This window comes from Molothrus aeneus, chromosome 3 (assembly GCF_037042795.1).
Source record: "Molothrus aeneus isolate 106 chromosome 3, BPBGC_Maene_1.0, whole genome shotgun sequence".
In the NCBI taxonomy this organism is placed as follows: Eukaryota; Metazoa; Chordata; class Aves; order Passeriformes; family Icteridae; genus Molothrus; species Molothrus aeneus.
The window spans coordinates 85,079,112-85,098,942 of NC_089648.1; the positions used below are offsets into that span (position 1 = coordinate 85,079,112).

The window sequence follows — 19,831 nt, forward strand, 5'->3', positions numbered from 1 at the left end:
GAAGCAACAGGAAAACCAACATTTCCTTTAAGTTTGCTACTATCAAGGCATATAAGGAGAATTACAAAACTGTGCACATACAAAAACATAGAGTGAAATTAAATGTATAATTACTGGCTGTCTCCAACAGCAATTTATAATTTAAATAGCTGAACATCCCCCTCAGAAAGAAAAAACAGCATGGAGGGAGATGAACAGGAGGAATACAAATAATTTTATGTCTAATGAAGCAAGGTAAGGATTTTATATTTAGATTGGGTTTTGATCATTGTAGAAATACTTTTAAAGTTTTTATTAATGTATACATAAAACATTACACACTAAGCTATACACTAATGATGATTCAATTTGTTTCAATATTATTCTACAAAAGTACTTCAGGGGGTTGGGGTATTTTTTCCTAAAGCTCTGGAAATAGCTTGTATCTAAGGATCTAAGGGCAATTAATGTGAACTTGATATGTTTTACACAGTGGGTATAATCTTCTGAAATATCTGAACACAAACTAAAGGACACAAAATAAATATGCTGAATACAACATAATAAAAACAAAGAAGAAACATAGCAAAAAATGTCACATTAAAGAGCAAGGCACAAAGTACTCCAAAGCTCCTTATGGATCTAAAGAAGCATCTCAGGAGAGGGGATGCATCTGGATCACAGTTTACAATAAAACTATTCTCACATCGAAATTGCTGAGTCTCTTCATTGATTAATCTTGACAGTTTCCCATTCAAAAAGGGGACATCCTTTTGAAGATGTCTTATAACTTGTTTGATACGTGATTTCAAAGAAAATTCTTAGTTCATTTAATATTCACTAGTTAAGAATGAAAGGTTTTAATTGAGTTTGGGGAGTTTTGTTGGTTTTTTGTTTTGTTTTTTTTTCTCATCTCTACCTCCATAGTCACTGAGCAAATCTGTGGGCACCAGAAGTCTTGTGTTTTACTTTGCTACTTCTCTCTGTAAACTTCGAACACAAGGAAGAAATCTGCTTCCTCATTTTTCTTTTTCTATTTTAAATTTGAACTCCATCCAAAAATAATTTGTGGGTTTGTAAAGAAGGCTAAAATTTGACTGGAAGAAGATATTTAAAGAAAGAAAATACTAACATGAAAAATTTAATTTAATTTTCAAAATCTATTTTGGAAATTTAAAAGCCATTTGTTTTACAAGTGTTGGTGAAATTGTGGGAAATGACTGCATTTTCACATTACCACACATATCATGTGATATTTAAGCAGAGCTGAAACAGTATTATTTAGATACATTTCAGATTTCATTAAAACAATCTACTGGTTTTCAATGTCACATAAATATAAAACGTGATATTGACCTCAAAATCATATTGATTACATTCTCACTACTCTAGCCAAGTCTGACTTGTCATTTCTCCCCCAAAATGAACCTAAATATCCATTGAATTGTTTTAAAATCACTGAAAATTATCTCCCTACTTCCTGAAATGAACACAGTAGAAGCATAGCAGGAGGAGAGAAAGAAAAGGTTAAGATTTCAGTACCTCTTTGTTTGCTCTATTATATTAGAATGAATGCCATTATTATGCTGAAAACGGTGAAACCCTTTTCAAAGAACTTGTCATCACTGAATCAGTTGGGTCTCAGGCTGCCTGGAAAATAAACCCTCTGCCTTTCCATCAATCCCACTTATAACATGTCTTTCAGTAGACTGGAAAAGATTTTGAATAATGTGCATTTTCACAAGTTTTAGTTCAGATTAATATTCACATTGTCATTCTCCTGACAAGAACAATAGTTCCTTCTGCTGTTTATACTTGCCACTTAGAAAAGAAAAAAAAACCAAACCAAACATTGCCTTTCTTTACTCTCCAGAGTACTTTTATTACATTGGAGAAAAGCAAGCAGCAGGAAATATTATTTCCCCTTCTCCTGTGGAAGAGCTTGATTTGTCATTTCAGAGAAACAAAAACCAAATTCCAGCCAAAATTTCTATATTAAATATCCTTCTAGATTTAGACAGTTAACTTTAAGATAGATATGTTTTAAATAGATATTAGCAAACTTTAAAGTACATGAAAAACATTTGCTGTTGCATAATGAGTTTTTCAGATAGTAAGTAATGTTCAGGTGGAAAACAAACTGTTATCATTTCTCTCAAATAATATTCAGAACTGGAGGCCAAAAACATGCACACAATTAATGTGATCAAAGTACACAACATGTTTTATTTATGTTATATGATATTGCTTGTTGAGCACCTTATGCATTCGTTTATCCTCATGAACAGTAAGATACACTTGGTGAAATGAAAATATTATAAGAGGCTGGGATGAAAGAGGTAGGGGAATAGCCTTACTCTGTCAGTTTAGTAAGCACAAGCAATGCTCATAAGTAAGCCCCAGGCATTTAAGATACCTTTAACTCACATTCATTCCTAAGAATCTATGTTCAAAATATAGTTAACTGTGGTTTGCAGAGGTCTTTGGCATTCGACTCCCCTGGATATCTTAAAATGTACCTTGAGCTTTAAGGTTCTTTTGGGTTTTCCCTCTTGGCATCTTTATGCATTGCTGGGAAATTTGTGGTTGAGCTCTTCTTTGGATTCACACTTTGGATCTTTGAACCAGTTTCACCAAAACTACTTTAGTTTGCTTTCTCTTTGAATTTACAGTCTACCCCCTAGAGGTGAAAAGAAGTAATTTTCTGCCTTACCCTCTCTGAGCTTATCAGTGCTCTTAAACCTGCTGCTGTTTCTTAACAATTGTTCATATGCCACTGATTTGGACCACAATTAGATGAGAGTGTGTTTGGCTAACCGTGTATCATGAATACATAAAAGCTGTATGAAATTTATAGATTCATTTATGACATTTACAGATTCACAGAATAAAGAAGATTGGAAGAGCACATCATCTAGTCCATTTGAAGCAAGCCCAATTGGAAGAGAGGGCTCAGAGACCGGCTTGGCTGAGTTCTGAATGCCTTCCTGGATGGAGATTTTACAAATTCTTTCACAAACTTCAATGTTTTACTATCCTCATAGTAAAAAACATGAAATGGACCTACCTGAAGTCAGAGCCTACCCTCTTCCCATTTTCAGGAATTCCAGGATCAGGACATGTATCAGATGCAATTGCATCCCCACCCTGGGTCACTGTAAAGTAAAGAAAAAACATATTAGACATGCAGCTCTAAAGATGACTCTTTACATTTCCCATACATAAACTTCCATTGCCTGAAGGCAACTGTATTTTGACATTTTTTCTTGAACCAGTGGAATTGTTACCAAAAAGAATCCTCACATAATTGATTTATTTATGTATTATTTATTTTCATTTGTTATGGTAAAAAAAAAGTTTTTCTTCTGTGGGAAATGATTGATTTCCAACAGTCATTCTTTTTATGAATACAATAGAATTCAAAGTTTTCCTCAGACAGGAAAAAGAAACATTTCATGAAACCACCCTCTGAAATCTTCACAACACATCACTGTAAGGTTAAGATAAGAGAAAATAAAATCTTCATAATAAAATCTGTCCATAATAAGATTTAAAATAAACAAAAGGCAAGAACTCAACTGTGATACTGTAGAACTGTATAGCAGGAATATTTTTATGAATCCCAAAATCATTTAGATTGGAAAAGACCTCCAAGATCATTGAGCCCAACTTTTGACCAATCACTGCCTCAGCTGAAGATAAAGTTAATCTCAAAAAATATACAAGGTACCCCACTGAACAATGCATTTTTAGCCAGCTGAATATGTGTTCATGCAAATAAAGCTCAAATCTCTATTTTTTGTTTTCAGCTAAGAAGAGAAAGACAAGGTATCTTATACTGTTCCACTCTTTTTTCCTTCCATTTTTTCTCCATCCAGACTCTCAGATAATTAAATGGTAAAATGTATATAGATATCCAGACTTATGGTACTCTCAAAATTCAAAACAATTTGAACATTGTGTTCCCCCTTTTTCCTACTACACTCCTGAAATGGTAATTAAGGAAAATGTGAAGGTAAAGGTTATTTATCATAAATAAATGATATAAAGCAGAAGACCAAATATTCAGAAAACCTGAACACACATGTGCTTTTTATCCTGGACATATAGACATATGGTGTTTCCAGCTGAAAAAAGGAAGAACTGACATAAAGTCTGTGTTGGGTTTGCATTGCCAGATTTTTGGTAGCGGGGACGAGGGGGGGAGGAGGGGGGGAAACTACAGGAGTGGCTTCTATGAGATGCTGCCAGAAGATTCCTCCATGTCCAGCAGAGCCAATCTCTGGCAGCTCCAAAATGGACCCGCTGATGGTCAAGGCTGAGCCAATTAGAAATGGTGATAACATCTATGGGATAACTGACTAAAAAAAAGTGATTGTGCAGTTGTAATTGCAGCCAGAGAAAAGCAGAATGTGTGAAAGGAACAGCTCTGCAGACACCAGGATCAGTGCAGAAGGACGGGGAAGAGGTGCTCCAGGCACTGGAGCAGAGATCCCCTGCAGCCCCTGGTGCAGCCCATGGTGAGGCAGCTGTGCTCCTGCTGCCCACAGAGAACCACAGGGATGCAGATGCAGGATCCTGCAAACCTGTGGAGAAAGGAGCCCATGCTGGAGCAGATTTGCTGGTGGGACTTGTGTCCCTGTAAAGGACCTACACTGGAGCAGCCTGTCTTTGCAGGAGTGCACCCCATACTGCAGCAGTTTGGGGAGGACTGCTGCCCATGGGATGGATTCACATTGGAGAAGTTAATGGAGAATTATCTCCCATGAGAAGAACAACATGCTGGAGCTGCTTCCTCCCTGAGCAGCAGCAACAACGTGCGATGAACTAACTGAACATAATCCCATTCCCATCACCCTGTGCATCTGGGGGAAAAGGTAGAGCTGGGAAGGAGGGAAGAGTGGGAGAAGGTCTTTATAAGGTCTTTCTTTACTTCACATTATTCTCCTCTGATTTTGTTTGTATAAATGCAACATCCCTAATTCAAGTCTGTTTTGCCCATGATAAGTATTTGGTGAGTGATCTTTCCCAGTTCTTATCTCAACTCATGAACTCTTGCTTGTATTTTCTCTCCCCCATCCAGTTGTGGAGGGGGGTGATGGAGGGGATTTGGTGGGTGCCTGGGACCGAGCTGGGGCAAACCCACTACAGTTATATGCCTCCAGTCTTTCTGTTTCCTCCACAAAAACAGAACTAGTAGAAATTTGTGGATCATATTTTCCATCTTAGAAGATTTTTGGGAAATTTCTAAGAAAAGGACAGAGCATTCTTCCTGAATTTAAAACAAAACAAAACAAAGTTAATTGGAATATTTTAGCTGCACAAAATAAATTACATAAATCTGAGTGGATTACAGATGACAGCATTACAGCTGAAAGGTGATGAGAGCTTAGATGTAAAAAGCAGCTGGTTTTCCCACACAGTGATATGCTTTCAAATTTAATATAGCAACAAAAGGAGTGGTGACAAATAGGATACATACAATCAGATTTTAAGAGCTATAAATCTTCATGTCTGATTTGGCAGCTTCAGCGACAATTCATTTATATAGAAATTCAAAGATTTACAAGAGAAGATTTAATGAGCTAAAAAACTGTATTACAGCACTATAATAATAGAACTGAGACAATGCATTATTATGGACCATAGTTCTTGACCTGAGCACAGGTCAGGTCTTCTATAGAGAAGCAGAGAAGCTGCAATGATTAGAGTATATTTCAATACAGTTTTTTTTTTTTTAATCTAGAATGCTTTAAGAATACAGGAATCATCTCTTTATCCATATCTTTTTAACACTACTCATTGCCCTGCATTCTTGTTCTGTACACTACATCCAGAAAGATTATGATAATATCAAAAATTGCTTTGAAGACACAACTGAAAATATAAGGTCTAAATTAAAAAAATATTTCCTTCTAAATACAAAAGCCAAACATGAGTAAAAATTCAGTTCATCTGGACTTTTGTCCATGTATAACATGTGGAATTTACCATCTCTACACCAGAGCTCAATCCTGCTAATTTCACTAATATTACTTAGATTGATAAAGCTTTTTGTGTGTGAATAAAGGCTTTCAGAGAAAGCGTATACTAGTGAGTATTGATATATTTTATTCTGAAAGTTTAATCTTGTAGTTGCTTGAAAAGTGTCAGCACTGAAATGCAGTTATAGTGAAAAACCTGGCCATGCTACAAAAGCAGCCTGCTTCTATACTGATGTTTCTTAAAATAAATTCTCTCCCCACTAATATTTGTTCCACTGTTTCAAAAAAAAAAAAAGTCAAATATTTACTACTTTTAGCAGAGACCATGTTAGTGGACATGAGACTCAGTTTGGACTACAAATCATCAAAACACAAACATAAACAAAACAACTTGATATGTTATTCAACGGACTAACTTTACTAACCATGAACCTTGTGGTAGCAACTGTTATACAAGGTGGAGAATGCTATCTTTGCTACCGTGTTTTAAGGACATCACACATCACATTGGAGTGAAGCCATCTCCTTGTACAGATCTATGTATATACAAAATGCATAAGTACTTAGGGACATCAGTAAATGCCAAATGAAACCTTAGTCATAGCACAGAATGAAATTATCTTCCCACATGGATGACAAACTTTGCAAAATTTTCTTCTCAGCCACTACTTTACTCTCACAAGGTGTCAACACACTCTCACACCAATATCAGGGCAGGGTGGTTTAGCCTCTTGCTTATCCAGAGAAATACCTCTCTCTGATTAGGACAGGCATCCTGTGTCTGGAACTCAACACATCTTCCTGGATGTCTACAGGCCTTGTTAGACATGGCACAGATTTTAGCTTCTATTTTCCCCAGTGAACTGTCAAGTGTACTTTTAACAGATGGTGTTTGCATGACATGCTGTCATGACAAAATAAATCCAAATCCCTGTAAAACAAACCTGCCTGATTTTATCTTTCCAGATGGGAAAAAAAAAAATAAATCTCCCAAATCAGTAAACCTATTTATTGCCTCTACTGGTTCAGAGCCACCAGGGACTTCAGCTCACTTAATTATATACTTTTACATATTAGTATGCTTAATACCTTTACCTGCTAGTATTTTGGAATTTAACTAAAAATTAGGTATTAAGATGTATTTCAGCTCTAACATTTATCATTCAGACTGAAAAGAGATTAAAAGGTGCTCAAAAAAATTCCTGTCAGAGACCTTTTATCTTCCTCTGTTACAATCTTGCCAGGTTTCCACTTCATCCACCACTATAAAGTATTGTCCACTGCTACTGTGATACATGTGAGGAGCAAGTATAATTGATTTGAGCATCCCACTTTCAAAATATGTTTAAATCTTGCAGTATCTACAAGCATTTTCTGGATACATCATTTCTATGCATCCAGTCACATGCCCAATATTTCACTGGTTTATTTTGAAGAAAAAAACTTTTGTGTGCTCTTTAAAGACCCATGTCTAGTTTGTGCTCTTTCTGCACTGCATAAAGTTTCATTTACCTAGGGTGTTAAAAGGTGTTTCATGCTTTTTGCATCTTTCTTCTGGTTTTTTTCCCATCTTTTTCACATCAAACTTGAATTATTTTTCTTATATTCAAAGCTCAGTCACAGAGTGAATGTATTTTTACTATCATTTCAATTTACATTTTAGAATTTAAAAATTTCAAAACAATGGTGTCAATGAAAATGGAAAGTAATATTCTATTTAAAGCTTGAAAAACTTATAAATAAATGTAAAGTAAACGTAAAAGTAAATGTAAAGTAAATGTAAAGTAAATGTAAAGTAAATGTAAATGTAAATGTAAAAGTAAATGTAAAAGTAAATGTAAAAGTAAATGTAAAGAGGAACACTAACAACGTTCCTCTGAAATGCAAATATAAACTAAACATCAATAACCTTGTAATTATGGCAAATAAATTTAGGACCAGTCTCTCCCAAAATATTCTTAGTACATTCTCAGTATACCCTCTCTGTTTAAAAAAAAAAATTAAAGAGGACATAATCCTGGCTAATATCAAAGTAAGACATTACTTTACATAGACAGCCCCTCATACTGCATCCCAGTTCTTCAAGGAACCATCAGCTAGAGGAAACGGTGAGTATTCCATGAGAATATCATTAAAAAAGTATTTGAAGTCACAGGGCAGGGAGAAAAGTGAGGAAATATTCTAGTCAGGTTTGGGGTTTTTCGCTTCTGTTCCTAATAGCAGGTTTGAAAACATCAAAGATGCTTCAACCACCACACAGGTCTGTAGTACAGAGACAGAGCACTCTCAGTGGACATGACTTAACTCTGGAACTTCTCAACATGTCAGGCTATTATATACTGCAAAAATTACACATTCTCAAGTCTTTTTGCAGAAATAATTGAAGAGCAGCTGTGAGTTCATTAACGTGATTGACAGATTTACATTCTGTATACAACCTCTAGGGTTAAGACTAGTGATTCAAATTTCTATTTGATAAATATAAAATCTATTCTTTCTTCACTGATTGAGAATGAATCAACAAGATTTCTTGTATTTTCTCAGTTGGGATCATAAAGACTACAGTTTCCACAGCTTTGGAGGTCATCTTTATTGTTTTACTTGATATATGCCACAGGCAATTCAGAAATCCTTTAAGATGTTTCACATGCTCTGATTCTAATGCAACAGTAAGAAGAAAGACTGGGAATAACTATAAACATAAATCAGATTTTAAAATATTGTTATCATAATAATAAACAATTACCACATACATTAACATCTTAATTTAGTTCAGCATATGGGAAGTGCCTAATCAAGGAGCAGTATTAGGCAGGAGGAAGGGCTGGTTAAAACAGATGTTTCATGCAGCAATACAAGCTGTTTGAAATATCCCTTGTTATAATATCAGTCCTACTCCAGGTATGCTTTATCTTCTGCTTTAGATGCATTTGGAATCTGAAAATGCACTACTGAACTACTCAGACCTATGTATATCATGTGATACTTTGAAGGCCATGACTTCAAAACAAAGTATGTGTGGGAGCTTGTCCTGGAGCAGACTGGCTGGACACTGACCTCACAGGCACACTATGGACAACCAACATCAAGCCTCAAGAAATAAGAAACTACAACTGATGACATCCAGGCAGCTTATGGTGAGGAGCAAAAGACACTGGGACTAACTGGGAGTGGCCATGCAGATCAACAGCCTGTGATTGGCCAGAGGGTTTCTAGAACATTCTATGAGAGACTATGTGTATGCATGTCAGCCCTACTTCAGGGTCCTCTGAAGTAGCATCTTTATGTTTTGTTTTGCACCCTTGCTTGTGCCCTTTTATTTATTTAATAAATATCTTCAGTTTTGGCACTTCATTTGTACCTATCTGTGGTAGTCTGTTATTTTACAGTTTGTTCTTTTGTAATAGGTTTTAAATATTCCTTGTTATAAGTTTGTAATGGTTCGTTCCATGTAATCCATTTGGCTTCCCTGATGCTTCAGTCCTAAGTTGTTTACCCCAAGATTTTCCTGCCAAGCGCATGTCAATCCCCCGTCAGTCTCCTTGTACCTCCCTTGTTCCCTTGTCTTACTCTTTTCTATCAAAGATAGCATACCCTTTTTGCTCTGGAATGTTCCCGGTCCTTCATCCCTTCCTCAAAGTAAGATTGGATTCTAAGGTTTGCTCCTCCCCCTTGCTGGCTTCTACTGCATAACGCTTATCCTGCACCCCTGCCCTAATGCTCCCCTATTGGTGAAAAGTTTGTGTCCTCCCCTTATTCCCTCCCTTCCTTAAAAGCAGTTCTTTTGCCCTCAGTTGACATCAATCTTCCCTGATTCCCCCAGGGAAATAAACTCCCTTGGAACTCAAACAAGGGATCACTTTCTATTTCTTTACCTTGGTTCGTCATACTGTGCTGCTGCTGTGCCACCCACACCACAGCCAACAGCTGCAGGGAGCTGTGAGCCCCTTGTACGCACCGCCACCCGGGAGAGTCTCCCCACCAATCTGGGGATGGCCCCTCAAGACTGCGTTGGTCTCGGGGAGTGAGCAGCCAGGAAACATTTCCCTGTGGCCACAGCAGCACAGGGTCATCATTCCCTTCCTTGTTGCTGTGCCATGCGAGCACACCATCCTGGAGCTCCCAGAGGGTTTCACCGTGCGCCCCGCAGATCCCTCGGGGTGTTGTTGCCGGCCCATCTCCGTCTGCTCTGCTGCTAGCCAGGTCAGAGACATCACCGGCAGTCGGGTGCATGCCACAAGTATTATTATATACAAATGTGTTACACTGCATATCTTTCTTCAGTGGCCATTATGCTATTAAAAAAAATATTGGGTGTTCAAGCTAACACCTTAAATTTCAAATTTAACAAGTTATGGCAGTCTCTTTAGACATTTACTCATTCTCCCAGCGGTAACACCAGAATTAGAATAAAAATGGATAACCCAGGAGCCCTCATTCTCTCCATAATTTGTTCTGAATACTTTTCAAATGTAAGCAAAAATTGCAAGAATGACGTTCAAGAAGGCCTTGACAAATACTCCCTGAAGGCTAGACAAAAGACCCTAAAATTCCCTGTAGAAAGATACTGTAAAAAATGGCAGCTTTTCTAGAGCTGAGTGACAAGCTGTGGCACAGAAGAGGGTCACAAAGATAAACAGCAGATTGGAACATTCCTCCTACAATGACAGTCTGAGAGAGCAAATGCCTGGGGAAGGCAGGTTCCTTGGAGACCTCATTGTGGCATTCCAGTACCTAAAGAAGGCTTATTAAAAAGAGGGAGGACAACACTTTACCCAGCCAGATAGAGATAAGACAAGGGGAAACATTTTTATAATAAAATACAAGAGATTTAGATTAGATGTCAGGAAGGCAAATCTACTTAGAGGGTGTTGAGGCACTGGAAAAGGTTGCCCAGAGAAGCTATTCTAGGATTCTATGAAGTTTGTAAGTTGAACAAGATTGCAGCTTTGTCTCTCTATTATGATGAAAATAAAAGCTTACATATGTAAATATTAACCTCTTTCCAGTCAAGAAGTCAAACAGAAATGCAATAACACTTTTTCAATTAAACAAGGTATTACATGCACTGATTAATGTAATAGAGTCAATTTGGTTATTCATTAAGCTCCTTAAATTTACATTTATTTACATTTTATTTTTAAAGGTTTCCATTTTTAAAGTATCTAACAGTTCTAGATATCTAGCAAAAATATCTAAAAAAATTTTGGTCTTTGAATATTATGGTTTAAAAATGAAAACAAAACATTTAAATTATTCTTTATCAAGTGTACTAGAAATTACTTGTTTTATGTAGCACAGAATACTGTCATCACTGAAAAAGAAAAAAGGATGCATATATTTGATGTCTTGACAATATTTGGAGAAAAGGTATATTTTGTAAATGTATAAAAGAACTGAATACACCGCAGTTGTTTTGAATTCAGAAAATTGGAAGTAATGGAAGAAAAGAGAGATTATAGAGGACAGCTTAAATCCATAAATATATTCACAGGCAGAATTAGCTGAATTAAATTTTCCACAATAAATTTCACTGCATTTTCTCTAAAATGTCATTTACCCCCACCCTGAGGATAATTTCAATCTTCCAAAGTTTTTGATTTTACTCAGATCAAAATAAAATAATTGATTTGTGAATAATTTTAATAATCAGAATATATATACTGCAGGAGACCTTTTTTTTCTTTGCAAGGACATTTATTAGGAGATTTCTTAGGTGCTGCACTTAGCAGCACATAAGCTCTTCTCTGTTTCCCTATAGTGTCTTACAGGAAAGAATAGCAAGGTAGTGTCATGATTAAGTTGTTTATAAACAGTGTCTTAGCATACACTAAATCATCTGCAGTAGATTTTATTTTTAAAAATTTGACACAGTCAGAAAAGAGCAAACCAATTTGATTGACTTAAAATACACGTAAAATCACACTTGATTATTTTAATAATTTTGGTCTACATAAATTTGACTACACTAAAAAATTAAGAATTAATTTATTAATTAGAGGATGCAGAATGGTTTTTAGTTCTTTTCTTTCCCCCTGATATGGTAGAATTAATTCTACCAATTCTACCAATGTAGAATGACATTATTAAAAATATTAAGTTGGAACCCTAAAAATGAGGTACAAAGGCATTGTTTATATAGGTATATGAAAGTATTCAGATATTGCCTTATAAATAAGTAAGATCACAGATGTGATAGAAAATACAGATTTGAGTAGAAAATACAGCTGAAATTAAAATACCAAGACAAAAAAGAGTATGTATTTCAACAGTACAATAGTATTATATATTTCCATACAATTTAGTCCTGGCTTTTAGAAGGTTAGAAAATTACTTTTAGTGTAATGAGTCCATCATAATCTTTGAGCAAGTCCTTCAGCAGAAATAGCAAAACACTGATCTGCTACAAACAACAGATATAAACCTACATGACACTTGTAATGTAGTAGAGATGAATTAATGAAACCCAGAGAAATGGAAAAGAAAAAAAGAGACAAACAAGGACAGGTAAGGAAAGTTTTGAAGTTCAACTACGTAACTCTTACAAGAAGGTAGTTCAAACTTTTTTTCCCTAATTTACCAATGAATTGACTAAAGTATTGGAATACGATTGAATAAGAAAATGTGGTCATGTTGCCAACAGTTGGATTGGGCTCGAAAGGCCATTCAGGGCAGCCACACAAGGAGAAGCCATTATCCAAAACCTGCCTAGAGAACACTCTTACAGATGGCATTGTGTTTCTTCAAAATGATTAGAAAATCTTACACAGTACTGTTCTAGTAATTCACTAAGCCACAGCCAGCTGCTAGATTTCATTTAAAACTTAAATTGTCTAGTGCTTCTCACTAAGCAAGTACTTTAACCACCCTACTTGCTTCAAACATCAGATTAAAAACTACTAATTTCTGAAACAGAAGCAATTAAAAAACCCTATAACTGTCACATGCTAAATTTAATTCTATTAGCTTTTTTTGAATAAGCTCTAGCACCTTCAAACACTGGAAAATAAATAATCATCCTACTACACTGCAGCTGTCAACTTGGTTGAAATACAGATTCCCTGTAATATACCAATATATTTATGACGCTCATTTTTCCAGCAGATGGGGATTTCTATCAATATCCCTTTACTTGCTATGACCAAAATAGCAGGTGTGTCCAACTGCTCCTTATTACTCTTTAGTGTCCTGGTTTTTGGCTAAGACAGAGTTAGTTTTTCACAGTAGCTGTGAGGGGACACTGCCAGGAGCTGTGTGGGTATGCCTTGGTGTTATTCTGTAGCACTCTAGCACTCTATAGGACTTCAGATCACGTCCAGGGGCATTCTCACTCCCCAGAAGAACATGGCATGGATTATGGCTAGAAAGAAAAAAGTGTGGCTGCAGAGGGTCTGTATGCCCCTTGTTGATTGTCCCAGGGCCATGTGGGGTTGGTCAGTGAGTAATTTTTGTATGCAATCACTCTTGTTTCTATACTCTCATTATTAGTATCATTGTTCACTTTCTTATCCCATTGCGGTTTACAGTAAATTGTTTTTATCTCAATCTGTAATCTCCACCTTTTGTGTCTCTTGCTGGAGGAGGGGCAGGAAAGCCTTGTCTGGTTTGGACCTTTGATGGCAGAGGGATCAATAAATAATAAATAATCAGGCAGTGCCATTCCTAAACAATGACATTTGGTGATCCAAGGCCTGAAAATAAATTTCCCTTATATAAATAAATTTTTTTTTGTCCATTCCTAGTGAATTAATCAGCAGCTTTACAAAAACCAAACTAAAAATCAAGTCTTTTGCTCACTTTATTTTGTTCTGATTTTGTATTTTTTGACCAATGTCTTTCCAACAGTTGAATTTAAGTTTCATTCAAGCTTAATGAAGCAACTTAAGGCTCAGCAGATGTACAGCTTTCAGTCAGTCTCGGAGCTTACTACTCCACGTTTTCTTGAAGTCTTGAAGAGCCTGCTCACTCATAACATTTCATTTTACATTTACCTCTGTTGACCTCCAAGGGCTGCTTCACCATGGTCTTCACCATGGGCCTCAGGGGAAGCTCAGCTCCAGTGCCTGGAGCACCTCCTCCCCCTCCTTATTCACTGACTTTGGTGTCTGCATCTTTGTTCATCTCACATAATCTTACTGTTCTCTGAGCACAACTATATCTGCCTAATAACTTTCTTTTTTTCCTTCTTAAATATTTTATCCCAGAAGTGTTATGACCATCTCTGATTGGCTCAGCTTGAGAAAGCAGTGGGTCTGTCCTGGAGCCCACTGGCATTGACTCTATTGGACACGGGAGAAGCTTTTCACAGAAACCACCCCTGTATATTTTCATATAGCTAAGAAACTACATGTTTAGAAATTGTGAGGGAAAATGGTAAAATATTTACCTTTTTAGTGCAATTATAAATATAGCTTTTAGCTTGATTAAAATACTACTTAAAAGTTTAAGGTGAAAGGATCAACTTTAGTTTTAGCAGTAAGCTCTAATTTAAACAGATTTGCTATATGAAAAATACAGTGGGAACTGGAATATTTTCTATCTCCTCCATTTCTATGTTGAAATTCCTACAAGTTACACAAAAGCTACAGCTCAGAATTAGATGCATTCATCACACACAGTTTGTGTTTGGTGTGTGTGTGTGTGTTTTGGTTGCACTCTCATAATGCACCGGCAGTTATGCAGACCTCCTGAGATACCACTCATTAAAGACAAAGCTGCATCATGAAAATTAGAGACTCTTTTAATAATTGCAAATGTAAAATTTTCACAGCTGTTGAACTCATCAGACTCCAGGAACAGAAACTGAACTTGCAAAAACCAGGCTGACCAGCCTGAAACCCTGGGTCTGATTTCCTTCAACTGGAGGGCCACACACAACACTACTATTGCCAAATAAAGTGCAAGGGAACTCCTGATGACTCTAGAAAGCTGAAATTTTCCAGAAAGTGACAATTCATTTACTAATGATTCAATACAGTTCCACCAAATGAAATATATGTTTGCATTATGCTCACTCTTAGTTAAGAAATTATCACCATAGTAAGTATACATTAGGACTACAAAACCACTCATTAAGACTTGCCTGAGCTGCACTTATCCATGCCTGAAAATTTAAGAAATCATTTCTATACTTTCATTTTAATTTATGAAAGCCACCAATTTAAAAATACCACTCCTTCATCAGTCCTGATACTTAAATAATGATCTACATTATATTGCTCAATGTCATGAGGGGAAGACAGAGAAGAAACTGTCCCACATCATTACATAACAACTGCATTGTACCATCTTTGTGGCCTACTTGCAGTAAAACTATTTAGCACTTATCAAACCTATAAAGTACTTATAACAATAAAGACACTCATGTAACAGTATTATGAGCTCCTTAATCATTAGTTTTTACACTATACTTTGAACTCAGTGTCATTTCATATCTTGCTGCAGGTAATGATACTTTTGCAACAATTGTAAAGACTAAATTTTGATTGCAAAGTATTTCTATCCAGTCATAAGAATATTTTACTCTATTTATATTATATAATAATCAAGCACAAGAAAAATGAAAATCGTTGTGTCAGTGAAGTCAACAGATAAAATTTCACTAATGATCAGGGGGGTAAGATTTTATCTAACAGGCATATGATTAAAAAAACTGTTTAAAAATATTATAATTTATTTTTCACACTGCATGACAGGAAGTGAAAACAGAACCTTGACATGAAAACAAAATTACCATTATACATTTTCCCTTAGAAGATCACAAAATAAACTATGTGTAAGGCTTAAACATACAGCTCAGCATGAAGAGTTGTTGGTTTTTGCAATACCACTTCATTCAGAATTGTAGGAAAGTCAGTAATTTACTTTGAAATGACAGAGTTGATGAAGAGTCAGTAGTAAAGAGCAATTTTATGGGATATCCAGAAGCATTCTTTCCAAAAGAAATAAACCCAACATGTTGTATTGTCTCAGTGGCTTATAAGTTTGGAAAACTCCATTTTTCACCAGCAACAGGTTATAAGCTCACCCTACAATGTTATTTACTTGTAAATATACTACCACTATAGAACGTATTTTATTGATTCACAAGGTTGTCTTTTTCTTTTCCTTTAAAGAAAGCAATCTAGCATTTTTACCAAGCACTGACATTTCTTCAATAAAGCTGAAGGTGACTAAAATTCTTTTTTTTTTAATATATAAATAAGGGTTAAAAGAAGCATCTTTAAATAAGTCTCATTTCCTTAATTAGCTGTTTGATATGCATTTGTTAATCAATGCCTTATGTGTTTGTTTTTTTTTTTTTGGTCTGGTAAGTGATACTATATTTTTAGTTGGCTTTCAGAGTAAAATGTTCAGCACTGCGTTGCAAGTAAGAAGAGGTAACAAGACACTTAGCCATGGGCATAATGCATTGATAATCTCATTTGTCAACATAACCTTAAGGATTTTCCATTAAAATGAAAGAGAGAAAAAGAGATATCAGTCCACTGTCCAAGGTTTGCAGGTTATACCAAATAGGCTTTGACACTGAGAAAGAAATTAAGATTAGAAAATAATTGCTAAATATGGGATAGTCTATGGGAGTGCTGTTTTTATAAAAAAAAGATAAACTGACACAAAAAAACCAGTTCCTTGGCCTTCCTCTGACTTTTAATGTGACTACAAGCAACACATGTTCTTGTAGTACAAGACCTCTTAAGTGAAACCTAGGTAGAACATGAAGTCGTTGTGAATAGAACCATTCCCAAAGTTACCTGTTGAGCTGCTCAAACCATTTAAAGCTCAAACCATTAAAATTGTGGGGGGTCTTCCCCTTCTGCCTACTTTCCCCTGTTTAAAAGCTACAGTTCTGTACATGTCAAGAAGTGATATCTCTTAACTGCCCTCTTAACAGGAATGAGAATTGTGGTGTCTCTCTTTCTCTCACGGTTAGAAGAGATAAACTCAGAATAATTCTAGCACATCACCAAGGAGACAAATTGTCATAAAATAAGAAATAGACCAGCTGGTGATGATTTTCTTTAGAGGTGTTAATTTAATTTCTTTGGTTTTCTGTACAATGCCCATGTCATAAAACCACTGGTACATCAGTACAGTTAGTTCTCTCCCTCTCCTTCTTGTTGAAATTAAAACATTACAAAGTTTACAAATACATTACATTTCTACAGTTCTAATGAACAAGATTAGAAGGGAAAACTGACAATGAGTCAGATTATGGGAAGAATAAATGAGAAGGGGTTGTTTTGTTGGGATTTTTGGGCACCTGCTGAAGAAAATGTTCTGATACCAATAGGAAAAATTTAGAGAAGTTCTCTAAATTGGCAGGTAGCAGGTTTAGTAGGTATGATCATGGTGACACGCAGGTCAATTGAAGTAAACATATTTAGTGCAAGAGTAGAACTGAATTCTAGTCTGTGTCTGAAACAGCATGATCATTAACATTTCACTCTTTCTACTGATTATGTTTATAGATCAAATGGAGCAAAGTCAATACAAGATCTGTGATTTGCTCTACCTGCCCCAATCAAAATAATAATCCTACTATAATCAATAAAAGGAACCGGTAAGAGACTGAATCTATAAATAAGCATTTATCTCATACTTCAAGCAGAAAAGAGATGAGAGAGACAAAGACACAAAATTTAATAGAACAAAGCTGTTAATTTTAATGATCTAATTTCTGTGCCTAATATTTCAGCTAAATAATTCCAGTAGTTGTTTTTTTCAATAAAAGAAACATTTTATTTGGTCATAAATTAAATAATTACATGTATATAATAAATATAGTTTCTATGGCAAATCGTGTGATCAAATGAAGTGCTGACATCCTAAGAACTGTATTTTACTGGCTAGAATACATACCAAATGTCTAGTTACAATGATTGTGAGGGATGCATCATCCTTCCTAGGAATAAAGCAAGTATATTTCAACTAAACTTTGCTTTACTGCAATTAAAGTTCTCTTAAGTTAAAGCTATAAGAAATCTGTCTATCAATACCCCAGAAGCTGCATAAGAATTATAGCTTTCAGGAACTCCAAATTGAGTATTTAATAATTTCCCATGGCAGGTGGCTAATTCAGTAATCATTTTATCTTCTAAATACACGAAGGACAATTACAAAGCTAAATCCAAAATGGACATGGATTCTGGCCATTTACTACTGTGATCGTTTAATTCAGTTATTTTTTTCATTGCAGTGTTCAAAGTACATCTGTTCAGAAGAGAGACTGTTCTTTCTGCTGATCTGCTTACATCTGCAAAGGGAAAGTACTGATCTCCATTCCCTTTTGAGTGTCCCATTCCAGAAGGGACTCGAGAATTGTGAATCCTTAGTACAATGAAGCCTTTTCTGGCAACATTTAGTATAAAATATCTTATTCAAGATATAGGATTTAGTTGTCTTTATATTTTTTTTAAGTTTTATTACTGTATGAATTTTTCATGCTTCTGCTCAGTGAAAATAATTTTGACATTGTGTGCAAGCACCAGGAAATAGATGCAAGACTGTATATCAAAGACCTAACAGAAAATTCAGCACCATTTTTTCTCTTAATATGTTTTAAACTTTTTTTTCCAGACATAACATTTTAACATTTCCCACATTTAAGATTTTAACAAGACTTGGTTGAAAAAAATAAGTGCAAGTGTTTGTATTACTCATTTAAAAGCTTCCAGTAGCTATCAAGATTACCTAAACAGACATTTAAATACCATGAATCTGCAGAATGGATATTATATTACACTTCTTTTGAAAAATATTACACTTTTTTTTGAAAAGACAGAATTATGCTTGTCAAATCAAAATTCAAGAAGTAGAACAGCAGTAGTACAAAGTTTGATCTTTTTTTTTTTTGCACAAAGTAATTCAGATCACACTTGAAATAGAATTAGAATGTCTTGTGCCCTGAATTGTCTATGTGTAACTACTGTAATTACAGACAGTATTCCAGTTGAGAAAACTACTATAACATAGATAAGGGAATGACCTCACAGTAGAACATTTCACCAAATAAAAATACACACTCCAGAATTTTTGTTAATTCTGTAAAGGGACTGTCTAAAGTTATAGAGAATGTAGGTAAAAAACCCATTAAAATAAATTATTTTCTTTTGTACACAATGACATGCAGCTATACAAATATCTCAGAATGTGGATATTTTTAAAAAATACAGCAAAAACATCAAACCCATTATTTTAGCTTGGCTCTTTTCTCCTCTTCATCAACATTAGCAGGGTGGATGTGAGCTGCAACATGTTCTTTCCTACTCTTGTCACTGTGACAATAATAATTAATAAAACCCCGAGGCAATTCATCACAATTTTCTATGGCATCTATGTGTCAGGTATGCACTTCCCTCTTGAATATGTAACCTCAATCATTCTGGCGGGTCTGTTTATTTAGGTGAAATGTCAAACTGATAATTTCTTTCCCTCTTTCTTACATAGAGTCAGTGACTTATTCATGTCAACCTGTTAATTCTTGAAGGAAAGGGGCAAAAAGGCTATACTGACTCCCCAAATATATTCTGGTCCTCACAGTGTAAGTAAACAAAGACAAGCTTTAAATAAACAATCATTCTGGCCAAGGTCCAAAAGAAGAAAAAAAAAACCCCATGACTTCATTTTTGAGATTTTGACCACTGATCACTATGAAAATCAGTATGCCTTCCTTATAACTGTTGAAAAACTCCCTACAAAAAAACCCCAGGATTTTATTGATTAAAGCTGGTTTCCCAAATGAGTTCAAAGTTACAGCTGTTTGCATGAATGAATAAAAGTATACTGTGCCCATGATTTGCTCTGTTGGGTGGTTGTTTTTTTTAAATCACAGGTAAAAAAACCATTGCTTTATGGATCAATTATTA

The 19,831-nt window shown here is 35.4% G+C and overlaps 1 protein-coding gene across 1 annotated transcript in view; it reads right to left on the minus strand.

Annotated features, from left to right (window-relative positions):
* Positions 1-19,831, minus strand: part of CSMD1 (CUB and Sushi multiple domains 1) — a 1,074,877-nt gene that overhangs the window by 326,545 nt on the left and 728,501 nt on the right. Inside the window, exon 8 of the mRNA XM_066547292.1 lies at positions 3,047-3,134. Within this exon, the coding sequence (XP_066403389.1) occupies positions 3,047-3,134 (88 nt within the window). The remainder of the gene's footprint in view (positions 1-3,046; positions 3,135-19,831) is intronic.